We start from the raw sequence: 20,971 nt of genomic DNA, 5'->3' as shown, positions 1-20,971 counted from the left end.
TTTCTGTATTTTTTTCGGGAACAATGAAACTTGATGTATTGAAAGTCTTTAAATTCGTATAATATTTTTATTGAATATCTTCTAAATCTGCCCATATATTTCCTTCAAAGACGTCGTGAAAACGATAAGATTTAGTAGTTGTTGTTGCTAAACAACTTAATAGGTACTCCGGAAATTTTGCAGTTAATATTAAGGTCTACTGCATGTATTATTTGATTTCAGTTTATAATATATATCTAGTCTATCGTTTATAATATAATCTAAAACTAACTTTGCCCACCGGGGCCGCTGAAACAAATATGAATTAGCTTATTAAACAATGTCGTAATAAAGTCTTTGTGATGCTGCTTTAATTATATAACTACTAGCGGTCCGCCCCGGCTTCGCCCGTGGTACATGTTTACGTTTTCTCTACATAAGAACCATCCTCGTACTTCAAGGAATATAATAAAAAAAGAATTATCGAAATCGGTTCAGCCGTTCTCGAGTTATGCGCTTACCAACACATTTTGCGATTCATTTTTATATATAAGATTTTTGTATATATTTCAAGAAATCATGTCAATTAGGTATTCCATAATAAAATGTTTTTCTTATTTTTAATTAGAAATAAAATCATAAAGAAATGAATAAAGTTTCGTAATCCAGTATACCCTTAAGTTTTATTAGATTAACCCTAATACCATAGACTAATAATAATATACTACTAATACGTAGATCTGAACCTATATGGAGATTTTAATTTAATAGAATTTTAATAGAATAGAATTTCTTTGAAAAATAATTAGATTTTAAGCACGTAAATGGCAGAGACCTTGTTTTTGCCTCAATTAGGTAAAACATCATAACCCGTTATAGTATGACCTAAATATATAATCGCATTGATCTGTTGACGACAATTAGTTAGAAAAGTTGTTTGGAAAAACGATTAGTCACAGAGATATGAAATTGCGGAGTAAACACTAATATAAAGAAAGGTTCATTTCAGCAAGTTTTTAAAAAACACTCTAAGCTCGTAAAGTATTTGTTGCCCTTTGAGTTTTATAATGATTACAAAATATACAAAGACAGTTAACCCAGTAAAGCAATCGTTTGAATTTTTTTTCAAATTCTATGTCCTATAAAATTAACAAGCGCCATCTATACAATAATGACAAAAGTTTAAACATGCTTTTTCACGTGAGCTTTCGCTCAGTTTTTTTTTTCTTTTTTCGAATTCTATGTCATTTAGAGCGCCATCACACAGCGCCATCTATACAATAATGTCAAAAAGTTGAACCTTTGTATTGTAGTAAAAGGGGTGTGGTGGTGTGGTGAAAGCCCAGTTGTCTAGATATGTTTATACAGCAGATGGCGCTACTTTAATTTAAAACGAAAGTAGCTGAAACTTAATTAGTTTCCTAACCAATAAATAAAACGCTATGATTTTTTTTTGAAATAATAGAAAAAAAATGTTGTGTGGTTTTATGAAACCACGGTAAAAGTGAAACTTTCGGAACACTGCTTTATACATAGTACCTACTCGGCAGCCGACCGTCACGCGACATGCGCTACACAGACCAAAAAGTTTGAGACGATGTAATAAAAGTTTCACCACAGACCAATAATAATATACTACGTATACAAGTTTCACTTTAAAAATTGATTACGAAGCGCAATTCGAACCCGACCCTCGAAGTTAAACATTTCAAAATGAAATAAAAATTGAATGCTATTTAAAAGTATTAAACTACAAAACATGTTTAAATACTTAGGTTTTATTTATTACAGGTCCCAAATTAATTCAATTAAACAAATCTGGCATTAGCTCTTGTTTTTTGTGCTGAATTTTATTTTTTGAGTCCCCTTTATCATGAATTTATAGGCGCTGGAGGAGTAAATAATAATACTAGTGCTAAGTTACGTAAATACTGATTTACTTATATGAAAATTGTTTCATAATATAATAACATCACTACTACTGTTGAAAAAATAAAAAGTAAACATAGAGGTAGGTAGAGATAAACTACGATAACATGGCGCGCCCCTCCAAAATTCAAAACGTTTGAAAGTATTTGTGAAATTCATAATAAATAATATAATAATATAATATAATAATAAAAATTAATAATTTAATTATTATAAATAATAATAATATAATATTTAAATATTTGTATTTCACTACACACATTGAAACAGTAATTTGGAGGGGCGCGCCATGTTATCGTAGTTTATCTTCTATCTAGTCAAAACGTCAAAATCTACATGCCTAAGAGTATATATCTACATGCGCATTCCTCAAAATTATAAAATTAAAGTGTTTACAGCAAGTTCACAGCATATTTTATGTAAATGTCACATAGAATTATTCAAGTTTTGCAATAAAAATCCATTGTTTATTGAGAACATAGAAGAAATATACCTAATTGAAAAATAAGAACAACGCCGCGTAGTATTTAATTATAGCTAAGCTTCTAACCGATACATTCAGGATTAAAAAAAATATATACGTAATTGATAATTACTGATGACTCTTAAGATTGTCTGACTTAATTATGCAATTTATCCTTTTATAATATGAGACCTTCTCCGCGTAGCTTCAGTTTACAGATATCTCGAACCGACCGACACAATGCAGCGAACGGCGCTAATTTTAATTATTTCGTTAAATTTTATAGTCGCGTATGGTTCCGTTCTTGTGCCAGTAAAAAATACTGATACATCGAAACCATTAAGGGAAAAACATATAGTGCCCGAATCAAAGGGAAATGGGAAAAATGTATTGCAAAAAACTTTTCTTTTTAACGGCAGTTACGTTTATTTAGAGGATGTGTTGTTTGTTTTGAAAAATCAAAATTGGACTGAGGAAGAACAACCGTGTTTGAAAAGAACTGTGTCGTTATTGCGGAATTTGCAAAATTTCACTTTATGGGCAGCGTGGAGTAAGTACTTATATTTTAATATTTTTTTTTTTATTTCTGCCAATTAACTTAGAATTTATTTTTATATCGTGTAATGGATAGAGAATAAGTATGAGAGAGTTATGTTAATATAAAGATATAATATTTTATCAATACAAGCGACTACTTTTGCAAGAATTTTGCGTTCTAGATATTAGGCATATTATATGCAATGCATAAAATTATGAAACATTTTTAGATTAACAGTAGAAACTAGCAAATTTCGAAATTAATATTTCAATATGAAGATTGGTGAATTTATTGCAACAAACATTTAATATATTAGGTACATACATGTTAATTCTGTTTGACGACATAATAAGGTTGCAACATAAAACTTTCATTATGTAACATATTATATATCGTATTATTTTGTTTTCTGCTTGTTTTGCAAATCTAAATTCTAATTACCAAAAAATTTTATTTTCGAACTAAAATTATTATCCCACTGCGTAAGTAACTTTTAATTTTTAACATTGCAACTATAAGAACTAAATTATAATTAGATTGTTTTGTTTGTTATTGTTCAAAATCTACTTTTATTCTAATTCTTACACATATAACATGTGTTCAAAATTTGGCCGCAAGCATTTTTAATAAAAAAAAATTTATAGGTAATTGACGGAAAAGAATAGCTTTAATTTGATATATGATTCATAAATGTGCGTTATGAACGTATAAATGGATCGAAATTATCCACCTGTTTGCACCAGGCTGCGAAGATATTGCGGCCAGGTGAAAAACGGCAACCGTGATTTTTTAGAATCTTTATATGATTTGCCATTATGTAGACTACATTTTATATAAATAACAAGTGAACGAAAGGTTTTCCGAAAAATCAATTAGAAAAAAATTTCATAATAAATGCTTGCGGCCAAATTTTGACTGGCAACCCAGTCGATATATATTCTCCTAATTATAAATAAACAGAAAATTTTGGTTTTAGCAAAAAAACTATGAACGCACTAATCCTGCGGTGGGATCTTATACTATTATATTCAAAAGAAAATACTTAGTTCTGAATTTTATCATCTAGGTACTAAAATTGAACAGAACAAACCTTATATAATATCTGTTACCGAATTTAAATACATACACGATAAATATTACTAAATAAACACTCATTAAAAAAAAACAAACATTCATTATTATATTTTAATATTCAACAGATTGGGACTCCATAGCATCAGAGCCTCAAGGCTTACTTTATGGCAGTCGCTTCCATCTCGGCAATTACGATGAATGTATGGACGCTCCGTGGAACAAAGATCATGAGGAACTCAGATCTCAATATTGCCTGGCTGATATCGTTCTAGAGAGAACGGATACAGGTGCTAAGAAACGCGATCACGATCCGTATGATCCTTATCAATCTGCTCTTAATTTACTGGAGGTAGGTCGAGCTTTATAGAATAAATTTTGTACTGTGAAATTCTGTATTTTGTAGGATATTCATTGATTACCATAACTTATTGAAGTTTCTTTCTTACAAGTGCTTTAGTCGTATCGATAAAAATAACGAAATAAAAGGCGCTATAAGTTTAATGGTCATTTTTATGTTGGTTATTATGAAGATTAAGTTTCAAATTTTGAATATCCTTCAATAAGTTTTGCTTAAATTGATACACAAAAAAGTATAGAGAAAGTTTGCTTTAAAGAAAAACAGTTATCTAATAAGTCATTTCCGGTCTGTTATTACCTTCTTTATTATGTTTATAACTAGTGACTCATATAAAATCATCATTTCTATTATACATATATGTACTATAGTGAATTAATTAAAAAGTTGTTATTGTTGCAACTCTACAATTATCAAATGCATCTCATATTAGTCAGCATAATATTATCACAGCACAGTTGTTTTAGTTAATTAGAATTTCAACAGACAACACAAATAATATGTAACGTTTGAAAAAATAAAATCTATCACAAGAACAAATTAAAAACGCCTCAAACTATTAATCTTCTCTTTAATTGCAACATCCCCTTATTATTATGCCTTTGTTATTTCTTCGTCAATCTTAAGTGTAAACAGTAATCAATACATTACAATTTACTATATATTATTATATGTGCCCTACACAACATAAATCTCCTAATCTAATCCCAATTTTTAACAGCATCAATCCTACTTTCTGCGTCCTTTAAACCAGCTTACATGGGGTATGTGTGTGCCTGATATCTGCGAAAAAGAATCTGTAGTGCGTCTGATGGGTATACTCCTAGCCCATAGCCATTTGGGAGCTGCTGGTTTAAAGGCAAACGTTGCTGTCAGCAGCTGTGACAAGGCCAACGAACCTGTACATTACGACGGTCTATTTTATTCTTTCTAGTGAGTATATTTGCATAATATATATGTATCTGAAGCATTTGGAGGCTAGCTCGTATATTTTATGATAAACATTTGTTGTGCAACAAAGCCTAATCAAAGTGTTGCGGAGTTGCTATCAATTCAGCAACACTACGTGTTGCAGTTGCATGTTGACATGTTCTTGCCCGAGGAGGGACAAAATTGGAAAAAAGTGTCGAACATTCTCGCATCATCAATAATGTTTATCGTGCTGTTACTCAACAAATACTTAAAATGAATACCTACGAGGTTTAAGTACCTATAAACGACTTCTATTTATTTCTTATATTTTATTCAGTCTAATTAATAGATAATTATAATTGTATCAATTAAATCCGACGTCCTCTATTTTTTTTAAGAAATTCTACACGTTTCGAAGATATGCATATGAATTATGAATGTTCATGACTAGGAATTACAAGGCTAATACTAAAATAAATCACTTTTTGCTTTATTTATTTTTAATTGTTTGTACAGTTTGCTTAATAAAAGGCAAAATTAATATCAAAAGATACTTTTTTTCTCGGATGCATAGATTTCACTTGCCAAAGTTCATATTACAATAAACACAGGTACACAGTACACTATAGTCGTTTTTCGTTTGCGTATGTTTCAACATTTATCATAATACGGTAAAAACACCATAATTTAAACATATTATAATCCGTTTTATTAATACTTAATGGCGTTTTAACGTAATTACTTACTAATTTAATTTAATTTATTTACAGCTGTGTTTTTGGTGTATTAATAGCAGTCTGTGTGATTAGCACCATATTAAACAAAAAAGATAATAATTATAGTAAGTATGATACTATTTATATCCTAATAATTAATCTAGGTATATTTTATATATATAGTAATTACCAGAAATGTATTATCATAAAAACTATTACAATGTCATAATTTTTTTTAACGTAATATGTAGTTCTGCTTAAACCTGCTTCTATTTAGTTTAAAAGCGAAAGTGTTGAAGATATAATACATATATCTATCTAATAGATGTATAGATAAATAGATTCTAGTCTCCTTTTGAAGGCTTATCGTGTTTAGAAGATACACTGGTTTATCGGTGACGTCGCGGGTTTAAGCTAGTCTCGAATAGGTATTATCCACAAAACAATACCTACATAATTAAAACTAAGTGTTAGTATGACATGGTCACGAATATGATATGTTTATTTTAGGAAATATAATAACAAAAGCATTTGACCTTAATAAAAATACGGTGGATCTTTGGAAAGTTAAGAAAGAAGGTATTGAAGTGTTATATGGGATACGATTTTTCACAATGGTCATTATTGTGATTAATCATCAATTTGGAATAGCAAATGGTGGCCCAATCAGCAACGGTTACAGAGTGGATGAGGTAATTTTTTAATTTACTAAAGTGTGTTATATTTCTGCAAGAATATATCATTTATTTAACAACTCGTTAATAATCCTTTCAACCATTTCTTAAGTAATATCTTATCCAATTTTGAAACTTGTCTGAAGCTTGTATGTATCGTCCGCGTCTTAAAAAATACTGTACATTATAAAAACGCAATTTTATTTTGTTTGTTTTTAATTGTTATGTTCACCTTTTTCACCACTAGAAAGGTACATTATGCTTAAATAACATCGATCGTTATATTTTTTATCCTGATCAACTCGCGGATATAGAATTACTAAAGTCGCAAAAAGTATTTTTGAAGTGAAACTTCTTTATCGGGGTTGGAAAAAAATTAAGTGTAACATTTTTTTGTTACGCGTGACATTTTTCCGTTACGCGCCATCTTTTTCTTATCCCTACCAAGCGTGATTCAACGTATTTCTGTAAAATTGCATATAGTAAATTATTTTTTGAAAAATAAGGTCATAAAGAAGTTTCACTTCTTACGTGAGTACACTAGTACACGCACACATTTTTTCATTCTAGTTTTATACATTTAATTCGGTAAATTTAAAACTTTCAGGACATACTTTCTTTCTTTGGGCTGTTTGTACTGCACGATGACGTCATGGTGGACTCTTTCTTCTGGTTGTCTGGCTTTTTGACCGCCAACATCATAACAAAGGTGAAAGGACCTCTTAATCTGCCAGTGTTTTTCTTGAAGAGATATGTCAGGTTAGTTACACATTATTTTATGTACAACTCGCTTTACACTGCTGCTTCGGCGTATTCTTAAGCTTAACAATAAGTTAACAAATGATATACTTAAGTTTCATCGGCTTGGCTAGCCATTGGTGTAATCAGAACGAAAATCGGGAAAGCAGCATAAATGACCGACTGTATTTTGTTACATAGAGTTGATCAATGATCTCTAAAATAAACCTGAGCCTGAATGATGAAAGATCATATAAAACGTATGAATTGAAATCTAAACAAGCAAGTTTGACTCTAAAAATTACATTATAAAGAAGAAATACTTGATAGTTACCAACTTATTCAGAAATTATTTGACCAGTTTTAATAGTTACTTTACCGTTAGATTTTTTTTTTTGTATTTGTGAACTGAAACTACGTTTAAATGTACATAAAAAATAATAATATTAAATACACGAAATCTAATTAATTTATGCCAAAGTTTTTATCTGTTTACGCATGTTTTTATATATCATAACATTATTATAGTGTTATGCAAATTATTGCAGTATCATTATTATTTATTAAAAAAAGCTTGTAGGTAGTACAGAGAAACTTCCTAAAAATTAACGGCTCTATATAAATTTAACTTGACATTGAGTATAATTAAAATGATGTAGATTATAGATTATAATCAAATAAACAGAATAACAATTAGTACCTACAAAAAAATGAAGGTTTTATTTAGGAACATTAGTGTATAATATACCTATATATCTACTAATTATTTATTATATAAATGGTACCTAATGGGTAATAAATAATAATTATTTTTAAACAATTTTTTGTTTCACATAAAACTATTCCTACATACATAAAAGTAATCGATATGAACGTCGAATAATGTCGGAAAATGTCGATTGAAAATGTGATCTTGAACATCTAACTTTTAAATTATAACCCTTTCAAACAATGAAATAAATAATAAAACGTGGGTATTACTTGAACATAATATACATATTACGTTATATCTTGATTTATGTTTGTTTGTTATGCCTTTTTATGTTGTGAATCGATGTTTAAATTCATCATTAATTTACAGACGTAATGTTGCTAATTAATACTCGTAATAACATTATTTTTGTATTATAAAAACTTTTTGACGTAAACCTTTATGCTCAAATAGTTTATTTGCCCCTTTACGGGTGGTAATATTATTTTATATTATCTATTTAATATCACATAATATTATTACGCATCTCTAGGTCAAAATTTTAATTAAATCAATGCGGTTTAATTATGTTTTTGTTCCTGTGGTAAAGGGTCATTGAAATTTAATATAAATATTCCTATTCAACATTCACGTACACTGTAGGTATTAATTGTAATATACTGTAACTAGGAAGCTTTTTAAGCTCATATTTCCAAAAATAAACCGAAGGTCAATATTCGTAACACTTCTTGTGTTACGAAATTTATTAAACAAACATTAATCCGAACTATTTTACAACTTTACTTGCGTCTCTACATTTGAAAATACTGACATTCTAAGAAACTAAAGAAGAAAAAATGAAAACTGCCAAGCCTTGCTTATCAGAAATAAAGACACTTTAAATAAGCTAATCTAAGCTAAATAGTTAGTTTTTAATTTTGTATTAAGGTTTTATTCTTTTTTCCAAAAATCTGTGGGTACTTTTCTTTTTATTTAGTTATTATGATCGACTTGTATTACCAAAATGTGCAGGGCCTACGAACAAAAACTGTTAATTTCCAAAAGAACTTGTCTACGTCTGACTATAAGGTGGTCGCTCTTACTGAAACTTGGTTGAACTCTGGTATATCAAATAACGAACTATTTGATAGCAGATACGCCGTATATCGTAGGGACCGTGCCAGCTCTAGTAATACTAAATTGGATGGGGGTGGGGTGTTGTTGGCTGTATCTCATGAATATTCATCGTATCGAATTCAGTCTTGGGAATCAGATGTTGAAGATTTATGGGTCACCATACACTTCAATGTTGGTCAGATAGTAAAAAAGCTTTCTATTTGTGTTGTTTATATGCCTCCTCCAGTCAAAACTGAGACACTAAAGAGTTTCTTAGACAATATTGATAGAGCGGCAAATCTGAGTGACGACTTATTAATTCTTGGCGATTTTAATCTAGGATTTATTGATTGGAGGTTGCTCAGTAACGACACCTTTATGACACCCTTCAATTACAATAATAATTTAGGTCATGCCTTGATTGATTTCATGTCTATTAATAACTTAAAACAATATAACTGTGTCAGTAATAGCGATAACCGTTTCTTGGATATAATTTTAAGCAATTTATCTCATATCCATGTAATGGCTGCTCCCGAATCATTAAGCAAAAGTTACCCTAACCATCCTAGTTTATTATTAAATATTCAGTTTCCTAATTTGTCCTTTTTACGAACGAGGGGTGCCCCCAAATTGAATTTTTACAAAGCCGACTACACTGCCATATTGAAAGAGCTTCGGAGTATAGATTGGGCCCAAAAGCTTTGTGTCTTTGAAAACGTTAATAGTATGGTACTTATCTGAGTTTTATGATATCCTGAACATTATAATAAGCAGATTTGTACCTAAAACGTCCTACACTAAATCCAAATACCCGATATGGTTTAGTTCAATTCTCATAAAATCACTTCGCGAAAAGGATAAGATTCACAGACGATATCGTATATATAGAAATCCACGTGATGAGATAGAGTACAAACTTATTAGGAAGCGATGTCATAAACAGTACGATGATTGTTATACTAATTACAAAAAGAACATTGAATCAAATATAAATGAAAACCCTAAACGTTTTTGGAGTTTTATCAAACACAAAAGAGGTGGCCATTCGCAGCTTCCTTCTTGTATGAAATTGGATGACTACGTGGTGAATTCTGAACCTGAAATCGCTAATCTATTCTCTAGACATTTCTCTTCTATTTACTCATGCCAACAATCCCTTGATATGAATAAAATATCGCTTCAAGAGGGTAGTGATCAATTTGTGACATCTATAAAATTATCTGAGCTTGATATATCGAAAAAAATACAGAAGCTGGACATAAATAAGGGAGCTGGGCCTGACTCCATTCCTCCACTTTTCATAAAGCGATGTAGATCTGGAATAACATTACCACTAACTATTATTTTTAATAAATCGCTCAAAGATGGAGTTTTCCCCGAAGAATGGAAAAAGTCTCGTGTAATACCCGTTTATAAAAAAGGGGATATCATGGATGTAAAGAACTACCGCCCGATATGTATCCTATCTTGTTTTTCAAAGCTCTTCGAATCCGTTATATATCCCATGATCTCCAAAAATATTGACAACTTTATTTCAGATAGTCAACATGGCTTCCGGAGGGGTCACTCAACTCAAACTAATTTAATTCCTTTTGTAACTGAGATTTGTCTGGAATTGGACCAGGGACGTGAGGTCGATGCAATATATACCGACTTTAGCAACGCCTTTGATAAAGTCAATCACACTCTACTTCTTCAGAAACTCGTGAATTACGGGATTGGAGAACCCTTACTGAAATGGCTAGAATCGTATCTTCACAATCGGCCACAGTCGGTAGCTGTCGGTAACTCTTCCTCTGCATCATACGTTGCGCAAACCGGTGTCCCTCAGGGCTCTCACCTAGGACCCCTGCTTTTTCTCATATTCGTGAACGATATAAATAACCATATAAAATACTGTAATGTGTCCATGTTCGCTGACGATTTAAAAATCTACAAAACTGTAAACTCACCTTCTGACACCATTCTTGTTCAAAACGACCTCAATAAAATTAAAGAGTGGTGTCTTGTAAATGGTATGACTCTCAATGCATCTAAGTGTTTTCATATAAGGTATACCAGGAAGAAAAAACCACTTGCTGCCATTTACGAGCTTGACGGCGCACCTTTATAAGAAGTTAGCGAAATTCGCGATCTCGGTTTGACCATCGATAAAAACATAACATTTATTTCTCAACTAAACAAATCAGTCACTAAAGCTGCCCAGATGTTAGGATTTCTCAAGCGAAACACGGGTTGCTTTGGTGTAAAAACTAAAACAATTTTGTATAACGCCTTAGTGCGCAGTCATCTCGAATATGGTAGCCTTATATGGAATCCATTTTATACAGTTCACTCACAACGCATTGAGAGTATTCAAAGAACCTTTACAAGGCACCTAGCGTTTATAAGCAGTGGTTTCTCTCATAGACAGCCATACGAACAGCGTCTTTACAAATTCAACATGATATCTTTGCATAATCGAAGATGTTTTACTGATGTCTTGTTCCTGCATAAGCTATTAAATGGACATATTCAATGCAAAGATATTTTGAAACTTATTCGTATTCAAGTACCTCATTCATTTCCAAGGACACGAATAAACAGAATCTTCCATATTCCTCTTGTCAAAACTAATTTGGGTGCACAGGCTCCTCTCATTCGAATTCTTAAGTTATACAACAAACTTAACAGTACCATCACGGGTCTTGATGTATTCGGTAGCCAGCTATCCCAATTTAAAAGAATTGTTTTCAATTATTTACGTACCCACAGTATTAAGAAATAGTATCTTATTTTATCTTTTTTTTTATCTTACTGTTATTTTTAATCTGCTTCAATATTTTAAAACAACGCATCATGTTTCATGTGACTTTTTTTTAAACCATGTTTTAGAGTATGTTAGTGTAAAAGTTTTGTCATAGCTGAATTTATGTAAACCGTTATTGTCATATATTATAGATGATATGTTAAATATGTATTTTTATAAAACTTAATATTATAATGTATGATGTGGTATTACTTAAATAAATAAAAAAAAAAAAAAAAAAAAAAACTAAAAACGTTCTCAATTCTTTTTTTTTTTTAGGTTAGCAGTAGCATATGCAGTTACAATATTCTACATTTGTTCCGTGTATCCGTACGCCGGTTCTGGACCGCTCTGGAAGAAGGCTGTGAGTCTGGACACAGATCAGTGCAGAAAGAACTGGTGGGCTAGTCTACTTATGATTAACAATTACTTCGATAGCGAGAATATTGTAAGTTTTTTATTAAGTTTTTACTGCATTTATATATACTGTATAGTGTATAGGTATGTTTTTATGTTGTAGTAAGAGACTATGAGGACTCTATGTAAACGAATGAGCTTTGGCTATTTATATATTGATTTACATATATCAATTAAAATTTATGTTCGAGCGCTATCTTAATCGTATTTAAATACCTATATTTAATTTTTATTATGAATCTTCCTAGAACAATAAATTACAAAAACATAAATAGTGATAAGTATTTATCAAAAAACACCATAATTAAAAATGGCTGTAAAAAACTACACGTGTTAAAAGGTTGACTAGATTTCGTAATTAATTATTTGTGTAAGTAGGCTTTTAACGTATAATTTATATAAGTTACAATATTTTTATGATTAAATAAATTAATATACAAGTTAGGCGCTGGATCGCTATTTTATAGGCTCGTTATTTTAAATTTATGTATTCTATGTTAAATAAGTTTGTAATAAGTACTGTAATAATTATTATTTATAGCTCCCTTTAACATTTTTTGTATGTTGGTTTTTATATTTTCAATAAAAATATTTTTTATTATTATTATTTTTTTTTGTTTCAGTGTATAGTAGTGAGCTGGTACATTCCGTGTGATTTTCATTTCTTCGTGATAACTTTGCTAGCTTACTGGCTTTACAAGAAAAATAAATTAACTGGTCAAATAGTCGCAGTTTTGTTATCAATTGCAGCCATTATATCTCCTGGTGTCGTCAATTATGTGTATAATTTGCCTCCAATACAACTCTTCACGTTTGAGTAAGTTGTAAATATGTATATTGTTTATGGTTTTCTTCCACTAACTTCTATTATTATCGGGTTTGTTGAATGTTTATAGTGACAAAGCAGTTCAATAGGTGTATCATTTTAAAATAGCATTGAAGTTGGAAGTATCCCTATAAACTAATAGGCGGGTCCACACAGAGAGTGCAGCCTCACGAAACACTTTCCGCGCGAAGCAGCGGTCTTTAAGTGGACCTAGCTCGGCCGATTATGAAAGAGCAATTTATTCTAAAATACTTATTAAAGAAAAACAGGAGCGCTAAGAAAACAAACAAAAGACAGTTTGTAAAACCACACACAATTGAATTTACTGAAAAAACCATTTAATTGTCTATTTAATTGATAATTGTATGCATAACACCTTTACCTCCTTTGTGGGTAAAAAAAGATGATTACCCGATTACCATTGCGTGCATTTAATAAGTGGAAAAGAACGTAGTAGGCACTGATTATCATGCACCAGCCATTCATAAATATAAATATCTATGAGCTATTAAAAATTAACTTTACTTTTTTATTAATTACGCGTTATATTATGAAACCTTTTGTCGTGGGTTTGTAAAGGACATTTCTTATGATTATTTTTTATTCGAAGTTAATTTAAACTATTCGTGTTATTTTATAAAAAGAATTTGTATTCATGTTAGAACAATTGATAGTGATTGTAATTGGAATATAATGCAATCATTGTATTATTATTTTTTTCTCTGGAAAACTTGACGCATAAGTATTACCGATTAACAAAGTAGTGTATACGTACAAACCAATTGTGATGAGAAAATAAATAAATAAATTATTATTACCCCATGTTTTAACATTCAGTAATCGGTAATTTTTTAAATGAACTATGAAATTCAAAAAGAGCGGGTGTGTTGAGCACAAGTGTCAGAAGTGAAACTTCTTTGGCAAGATTAAACCAATAACAAAAATCGTCGCCTTACTCCATGACGTGACGGTATTGCCACGACGCGACTTGATGTAATTTTACTCTCAACACGCCTCAAGAAGTTTCTCTTCAAGCATTCATTACAAATCTTCCAGTATTAAAATCTCTTTATGTTAACAGTTTCATATCAAACCCGAGAGGACAAAAGCAATTCCACCTGACATACATCAAGAGTCACACGAGGTATGCCGCATATCTCATCGGTTTCTTCAGCGGATACATATTCGTACGATATTACACTATGAAAAACAAAAGGATATCGCAGGTATGTGAATTTAATAAGCCTTATTTTTATTTTATTTTTTATATTATGCAACCAAAGAATAATTTTTCGTAATAATCGATTAGCCATAATACAAACTCTTGATCAGGGTAAAAGCACAGACTAATAATAATATACTGCGTATACAAGTAAAAGCAAAAGTGATTTTTTTTTTTCAAATATAATTAAGAGAGCCACTTGAACGTTGTCTTTGTTGGATGAAAAATATGCTTCCAAAGTTATCTGGTTTGGTTATAAAGGTTTAACAATTAATCTGCTCCGAATTACCTATAAGATCTTGACAACTATTACAACCATTAGCTTTTTATTTCACTACATACATAGTATAAAACAAAGTCGCTTTCTCTGTCCCTATGTCACTATGTCCCTATGTCCCCTATGTCCCTATGAAAAACAAAAGGATATCTATGTATGCATGCTTAAATCTTAAAAACTACGCAACGGAATTTGATGCGGTTTTTTTAATAGAGTGATTCAAGAGGAAGGTTTTAGTATATCATTTATTATGTTTTAGACAAAGCGGGCGAAGCCGCGGGCGGAAAGCTAGTTGTAAATAAATTAAAAAAAAGATAATGCCTATTAAAACATTTTAAACTATTTTATATTGTGAAATGCAGACAGTTACAACTGTTAATTAGCCATTCCATTAATTAAAAAAAAGAATGTTCATGTTTATTGTTTGAATTAACACTATTAATAAATATTCAATAGAATTTTAATAATGGTTGACAATGACTGAATGGCATGCTAATAACGTTTTTTATTAGTGCCTTTTTTCATTAAAAAAAAAAAAAAATAAAAATCATTTATTTGTTTCATAACACAGTGTAGTACAATATTTTGAATTCAGGCAAGCATAATAAGCCTGATTTCTTTGGTATAACATCAATCTTACATATAAATTATATTTCTTTTAGTATATAACTACTTCTCCTCGGCTCTATAAACAATAAAAATGATTAACATATAAATCGACATATAATTAAAGATTTTTTAATGTTTCTAAAAGCCTGTCATAGAAAAATTATCTACATAAAATATAATATTACAATCATTAAAACTTTTACGCCTTTATGACAATATTATTATATTATTTATTAGTGACTTCATGCAATAATAAATTAAATAAAAACACGTATAAATTGCATATTCGTGTAATTAAACAGACTATATTTTGTAAAAACTCTACATTTCTACATTTGAAAGACTACTGTAACATTTAGATATTGTAGTTTTGTTACGTATCTATACTTTATTTGATTAAAAGCGAAGGGGACTAATGACCTATTGAAATGTATGGTATAGTACTGTTGGTATATTTTATAACTATGTTATTTTTCAGAAATGGTCGCTAATAGGGATGCTCATTGGAATCGCTCTGATGATAGCGGTATTGTTCTCTGGACCACCCTACTTATGGCGAAAATACACAGTGGTCGAAAGTGCAATATACGCAGCATTAAATCGACCAGTGTGGGCCTGCGGAATTTCCTTCATCGTCTTGAGCTGCTCGTTTGGAAATGTTCGTAAGTATTGAAAGGACCCTGACTTGACTCGCAATTATTATTAGAGCTTACTATAAAAAAGACTCCTAGAATTCGAGGCGAGTACAATCATATATTGTGACTAATCGAAGCAATATAGCTGTGTTGTGTTTTAACTTTATTCATACCGACTCATAAACATTTTACATTTCATTGTATATACTTATTATATCTTCATTATGTGTTTGTTATTTTGGATAATCATCAGTCAAATATAGGTATTTGACTGCGTAGTTTGGAAATTACTTTATTTCGATGTTTTCTTGAGAAAGCTTTTGATAAAATCATAACAAAAAAATCAAAACAACAATTTTTTCATTAGCCAATCGGAACACTTTTGTTGGGGGTGACTTAAATGGACGTCACACATTCCGGGCAGCGGAGTCTCTTATAGGTAGTTGATATATTGAAAGAAAATTTCTTAGGCACTTATCCTGTTTAAGAAAAAGCACTTATTTACGCACTGCTTTATTCCTTGGCACCTGAATACCTGATTATACAACACCTACGTTTTCTAAGCTTGGAGCGAATAAGCTTCATTCCTCTGATGTCGGATCAGTTTGACATGTGACAAAAAATCATCAAATTCTCATTTAATAAATATTTAACAGCGTACCTTTTAATCAAACAGAAACATGTTTAAACTTTTCATTGCTCGTTTGTAATCCTACGCACTTGTCTGGTTTTGGCTTCAATGTATTGTATTTATTGATATATTTGTTCTCTTAACAAAATATACATTGTTTATTTATAAGTACTACTATTTAATATAGGTATATATTTATTATATTTATATTATTTATTTATTTATTACTTATATTGAATATTAACATTAAGTATATCTTGTTATAATTACTAATTAGATATATAAATAAGGTGTCGCTGAAAATCAGCTCTGCAGTGAAAGTCTATGCTTTCACTGTAAAATGCTGAGCGGCATTCCTTTTAGCTAGTAGGTTTTAGTAATTAGTTTGTAAGTACATAGATTGTTAATTTTTAATGTACCTGGCCTGCTTGCTAATAAAGATTTTTATTATTATTATTATTTTTTTATTAAATTGATGTACAGTGGTTCTTTACTATGATTTCATAAATATTTGTCTGGCGTTAAGATTAATACTTATAAATTATCCATTGTGCACTGTGAGAATTGCGTTTTTGCTAAGGTTCCATATAAAGTTTATTTAGCCTACATTAAGTTTATTAGCTAGGCAAGCAATTTGTGAAGGAGCACTATTCAATTATTAACCGATTTATTCCGAGCTACCAACTTGAACAGGGATTTGATGGACCATTTGGTTTTAACTGTGAATCTCCTCTAACTCCTTGGTTTGATTTTCTTGTGGTATTTTGATGAACTTCGTTCAGGACACATTAATATAATTATTTAAATTCTGGATTAAGTAACTCTCAAAAATATCACTTATGTTTTGGCGAAATGTGTTCGGAATAAAGCCTTATGTTAGATGTGGGATGTAAATATAGTTAGTTTCTTTTAGGATAATGTTTCAGTATCTTAGCTTCTCTTCTTCCTACAGAAGTTAAAATTAAATCATGCTCGTTTGTTATAATTCAATTATTTAACGATTGTTGATGAGATGATAATATTATCGAGAGCTTTTAGTTCTTATTTACGCAACGATCGACGAAAATCACTACTGAGTTAAATAAATGTTACCTCAACTTTAATATATTTTTTTCAGCATTGATAAAAAGTTTCTTCTGCTGGCGCGCGTGGGTGCCTCTCAGCCGCTTGGCCTACGGACTGTATTTGACTCACTCCATTATGATCGCCAGAAACGTTTATGTCACCAGGAATATGCAACATAATGACTATGGTACTATGGTAAGTGATCTAGAGAGTTATGCAGTTAATGCATAAGTTTTATAAAGAGAGATAAATAAAAAGTTTAATCAATGAAAACTAAAATAACGAATAAAAAAGATGTATTAAATAACATAGAGACTTTAAGGTCGCAATTTTTAGGTACATTTGGTCATAAATAATGGTCCTCATGTGTTTAATAATTAAATTATGAATTATATTTCAGTTAACAATGAGTGGAGGGGTGGTAGTGGGAGGATTAATTGCCTCATTTCTCATTTGGCTGCTAGTGGAAGCACCGATCAACAACCTCGTCACTGCTTGGTTGGTACCGAGGTAAGAGCTGTACTTTGATCTAAAATAAGGTTTGATAAATAAAAGAAAACACGTCGCTTTTAATTTATTGAATTATATATTACATAATTCAATTAATTTTAGGTACTTACTATATTTTTATTATCTAGTCTAGTATCTAGTATATCAATCTGACACCAAATTTCTAGAACACAAAAATTGATTGTGTATTGTACCTGGGTAATTCAATTCCCTGGCTTGGAAATATGATAAGATATTATAATAAGTATGTACCTATATTTTTTTATCTATTAATCTCGTCTTGTACTTATTGCAGCAGAAAATCATCACCAATTGAAGACAAAAACGAACAAAATAACGGCCATCTCCACGAAAATCTACCGCCAGTTGTACAAATCGATTCATCCAAAGTATGAAAATATCAGGATTAATACAAATTATAATTCCTTGGTATCACAATTTTCAGTCTTCCAGTCATCAGTTATGTCTAGATAATAATATAAGACTGTTTTTTCATTTATTGTAAAATGAAATGAGAGGTTTATATAATAAGTGTTCCGCCATATAAAATATGCAATGTGTAACAACAAACAATCGATTTCATATTTTAGTTTTTGTCTCCGCAAAGATGTTTGTGATCATAAAAATATAAACATAATGTAGGTACGAATTCGAATAGACTTCAATAGGTACTACTTAAAGGGTTACTGCAATGAATTAATTCAAAAAACATTTGTCCGTAAAAATAGCACAAAAAATGTGCAAAAAATTAAGCCTACGAACCTACGTGCGTAGTACTATTATAAAGTCTGTGCCTACGGTAAAAAGTTTTAAAAGATGTGTGTCAGCTTTCTATCCAAAACTTTTCAGCATGTTCAGTTTATACCAGTTTTTGTATGGTGGACGATGAAATAAATGTTTGTAGACTTTTAATCTGCATCTATCTTCAGGTAAAATTTTAACAATAGCGGTTATTCCGTTAAGCTTATCATATAGACAAAATCCCACATAATATAATATAACATGAGTATATAAGTAGGGATCAGATATTTTTACTTTTAATGTTATTAATTAGTTAGGTTAAGAATTTTAATTTATTGAGGTTATTCGAGGTAGGTATAGGTAAGTTTTGTAAGACGCATAATGCGTATTAAACTATTGAAATAAGTCATTTGCATTTTATTCAATCCTTACCAAACCTTATCTTTACTAATCAGTAGAACCTCGATAAGTTAAAGTCCAAGGGAAACACAAAATATTTTAAGTTATAGAGGTTTTAAGTTATCAAGGGTCTATCCATTTTTCACTGCTTCTATAGCTTTTAATTTATCAGCGTAGGTGAGGGTTGTTTGTTTTCTTTTTGGACTCATTTTAAGCCAGTTTTATCACACAGTAAGTAAAGCGATGTTTCCAGGACAACGATCAAAAACTTATGATGCAAGTAAGTCGTTGTCATAAAGCTAACCGCCGCAAAGCTTTGAAGAATTTCGATAAAGCAAACAATAGGTAATGTATTGTTTACTTAACAATACATAGTAAACACGTGCAAGCAATAAATACCGAAACCTTTTGTTTTGACACTCTTTCAAAATGACTCATCAATGACAAACAATTTTATGTTATAGAGGTTGTGGAAACATTTCTTTAAGTTACTGAGGGCCAATACAGAGATTATTTATTTAAGTTATAGAGGTTGCGTATTTTAAGTTAAAGAGGTTTTGGGCTCTGATGGGAAGGGAACATATTATTTTTTGAAGTTACAGAGGTTTTTATGTTACCAAGATTTAAGTTATCGAGCTTCTACTTATAAATGCGATAGTTTATTATTTTGTTTGTTTTTCTTACAAATCGCAATGGAGCTTTTTTAATGCTTTCTGTCTGGAGATAGTTGGCTAAGGTTGGGAGGCTAGAAAGTGGCAATGGCTACTTTTTACCGCGGTTAACTATCTCCTTCCGATGAAATTCCGTTTGACCACCATCTTTTATATAATAATATATTTTTTATTATGTACCATATTTTTGCAAATTATAATTTTGCAAACCTTTTTTTCCCCGATAAATATAATCAATATACCTACATAACTTTAAAAATCAATTGCTTTTCGTTAGACTCGCTAAAACTTAAGAAAGGCTGGACCGATTTAGTTTATTTTGGGTTTTAAATGTTTGTCATGGTTCAGGAAGGTTAAAATGGTGTGAAATATTAATAAAAATAACGGAAAGATATTTTCAGAATTAATATCCAATGTCGGTGATACGAGAAATATATGAATAGTTTATAGTATCTAGTACCTACCTAGTTTAGTATTAGCATAGAATACTTATAAATATGTATATTAGAATAGTATCTAACACTAGTTTTATAGCAATTATACTAGGTAAGTGTAGACTTTGAATGTAGAGTTACGACGTGTAGAGTTTGATCCTTGGCTCTACCACAAATAATAATTTAATACTATACTAGGCTCTACATGAGATCTATTTAAACTTTTTCAGAGTGCAAGCCCTATAGAATTTTCTTGGCAACATTTGACTTGAAAATGTTTTTGATAAGATTTGATTTACGCAAGGCAGACATTGTATATAAAAGCGCCCTCTATTCTACTATCTGATAATGTTATAAAAGAAAGTTCTATTTTATTTATATTAACGCCATCTATAGAAATTTCTATAAATTTCATAGCACATTGACAATTATCACGGTGGTCATGTCTACGATAATATGTGTAATTTAATACAGATGGCGCTTTTATCAAAAAATGAAATTATTATTGAGGGAGGCAAAATATAATTATTAAGGGGCACACATTTATTGCACCCACTG

The 20,971-nt window shown here is 30.4% G+C and overlaps 1 protein-coding gene across 2 annotated transcripts; it reads left to right on the top strand.

The window, feature by feature from the left end:
- Nucleotides 1-2,599: 2,599 nt before the first annotated feature.
- LOC149480431 (nose resistant to fluoxetine protein 6-like) lies at nucleotides 2,600-19,491 on the top strand. Of its 2 annotated transcripts, none has more exons than XM_089706919.1 (13): nucleotides 2,600-2,921; nucleotides 4,109-4,332; nucleotides 5,060-5,271; nucleotides 6,021-6,091; nucleotides 6,477-6,658; nucleotides 7,248-7,399; nucleotides 12,256-12,424; nucleotides 13,017-13,210; nucleotides 14,301-14,445; nucleotides 15,806-15,989; nucleotides 17,711-17,853; nucleotides 18,059-18,168; nucleotides 18,467-19,491. In XM_089706919.1, the coding sequence occupies exons 1-13, from the start codon at nucleotides 2,612-2,614 to the stop codon at nucleotides 18,561-18,563; spliced, it is 2,193 nt and encodes a 730-aa protein (XP_089563045.1). In that variant the 5' UTR covers nucleotides 2,600-2,611; the 3' UTR covers nucleotides 18,564-19,491. The 2 variants fall into 2 exon arrangements, with proteins under 2 accessions (XP_089563045.1, XP_089563043.1); XM_089706917.1 differs by having other exon boundaries at nucleotides 18,464-19,491.
- Nucleotides 19,492-20,971: the final 1,480 nt, after the last annotated feature.

This window comes from Colias philodice, chromosome 18, assembly GCF_061535455.1.
Source record: "Colias philodice isolate Cphi_HAF_F1 chromosome 18, ilColPhil1 Martin Lab GWU primary, whole genome shotgun sequence".
NCBI lineage: Eukaryota > Metazoa > Arthropoda > Insecta > Lepidoptera > Pieridae > Colias > Colias philodice.
Note: the sequence above shows the minus strand (reverse complement) of the source record. Positions and strands in the feature narration are given on the sequence as shown.

Excerpts from the sequence above, each read along its gene's own strand:
- LOC149480431 (XM_089706917.1), top strand. The coding sequence starts at position 2,612 with ATGCAGCGAACGGCGCTAATTTTAATTATTTCGTTAAATTTTATAGTC. Across the intron at positions 5,272-6,020 it reads GGTCTATTTTATTCTTTCTA|CTGTGTTTTTGGTGTATTAA; the intron begins GTGAGTATATTT and ends ATTTATTTACAG. Across the intron at positions 12,425-13,016 it reads ACTTCGATAGCGAGAATATT|TGTATAGTAGTGAGCTGGTA; the intron begins GTAAGTTTTTTA and ends TTTTTGTTTCAG.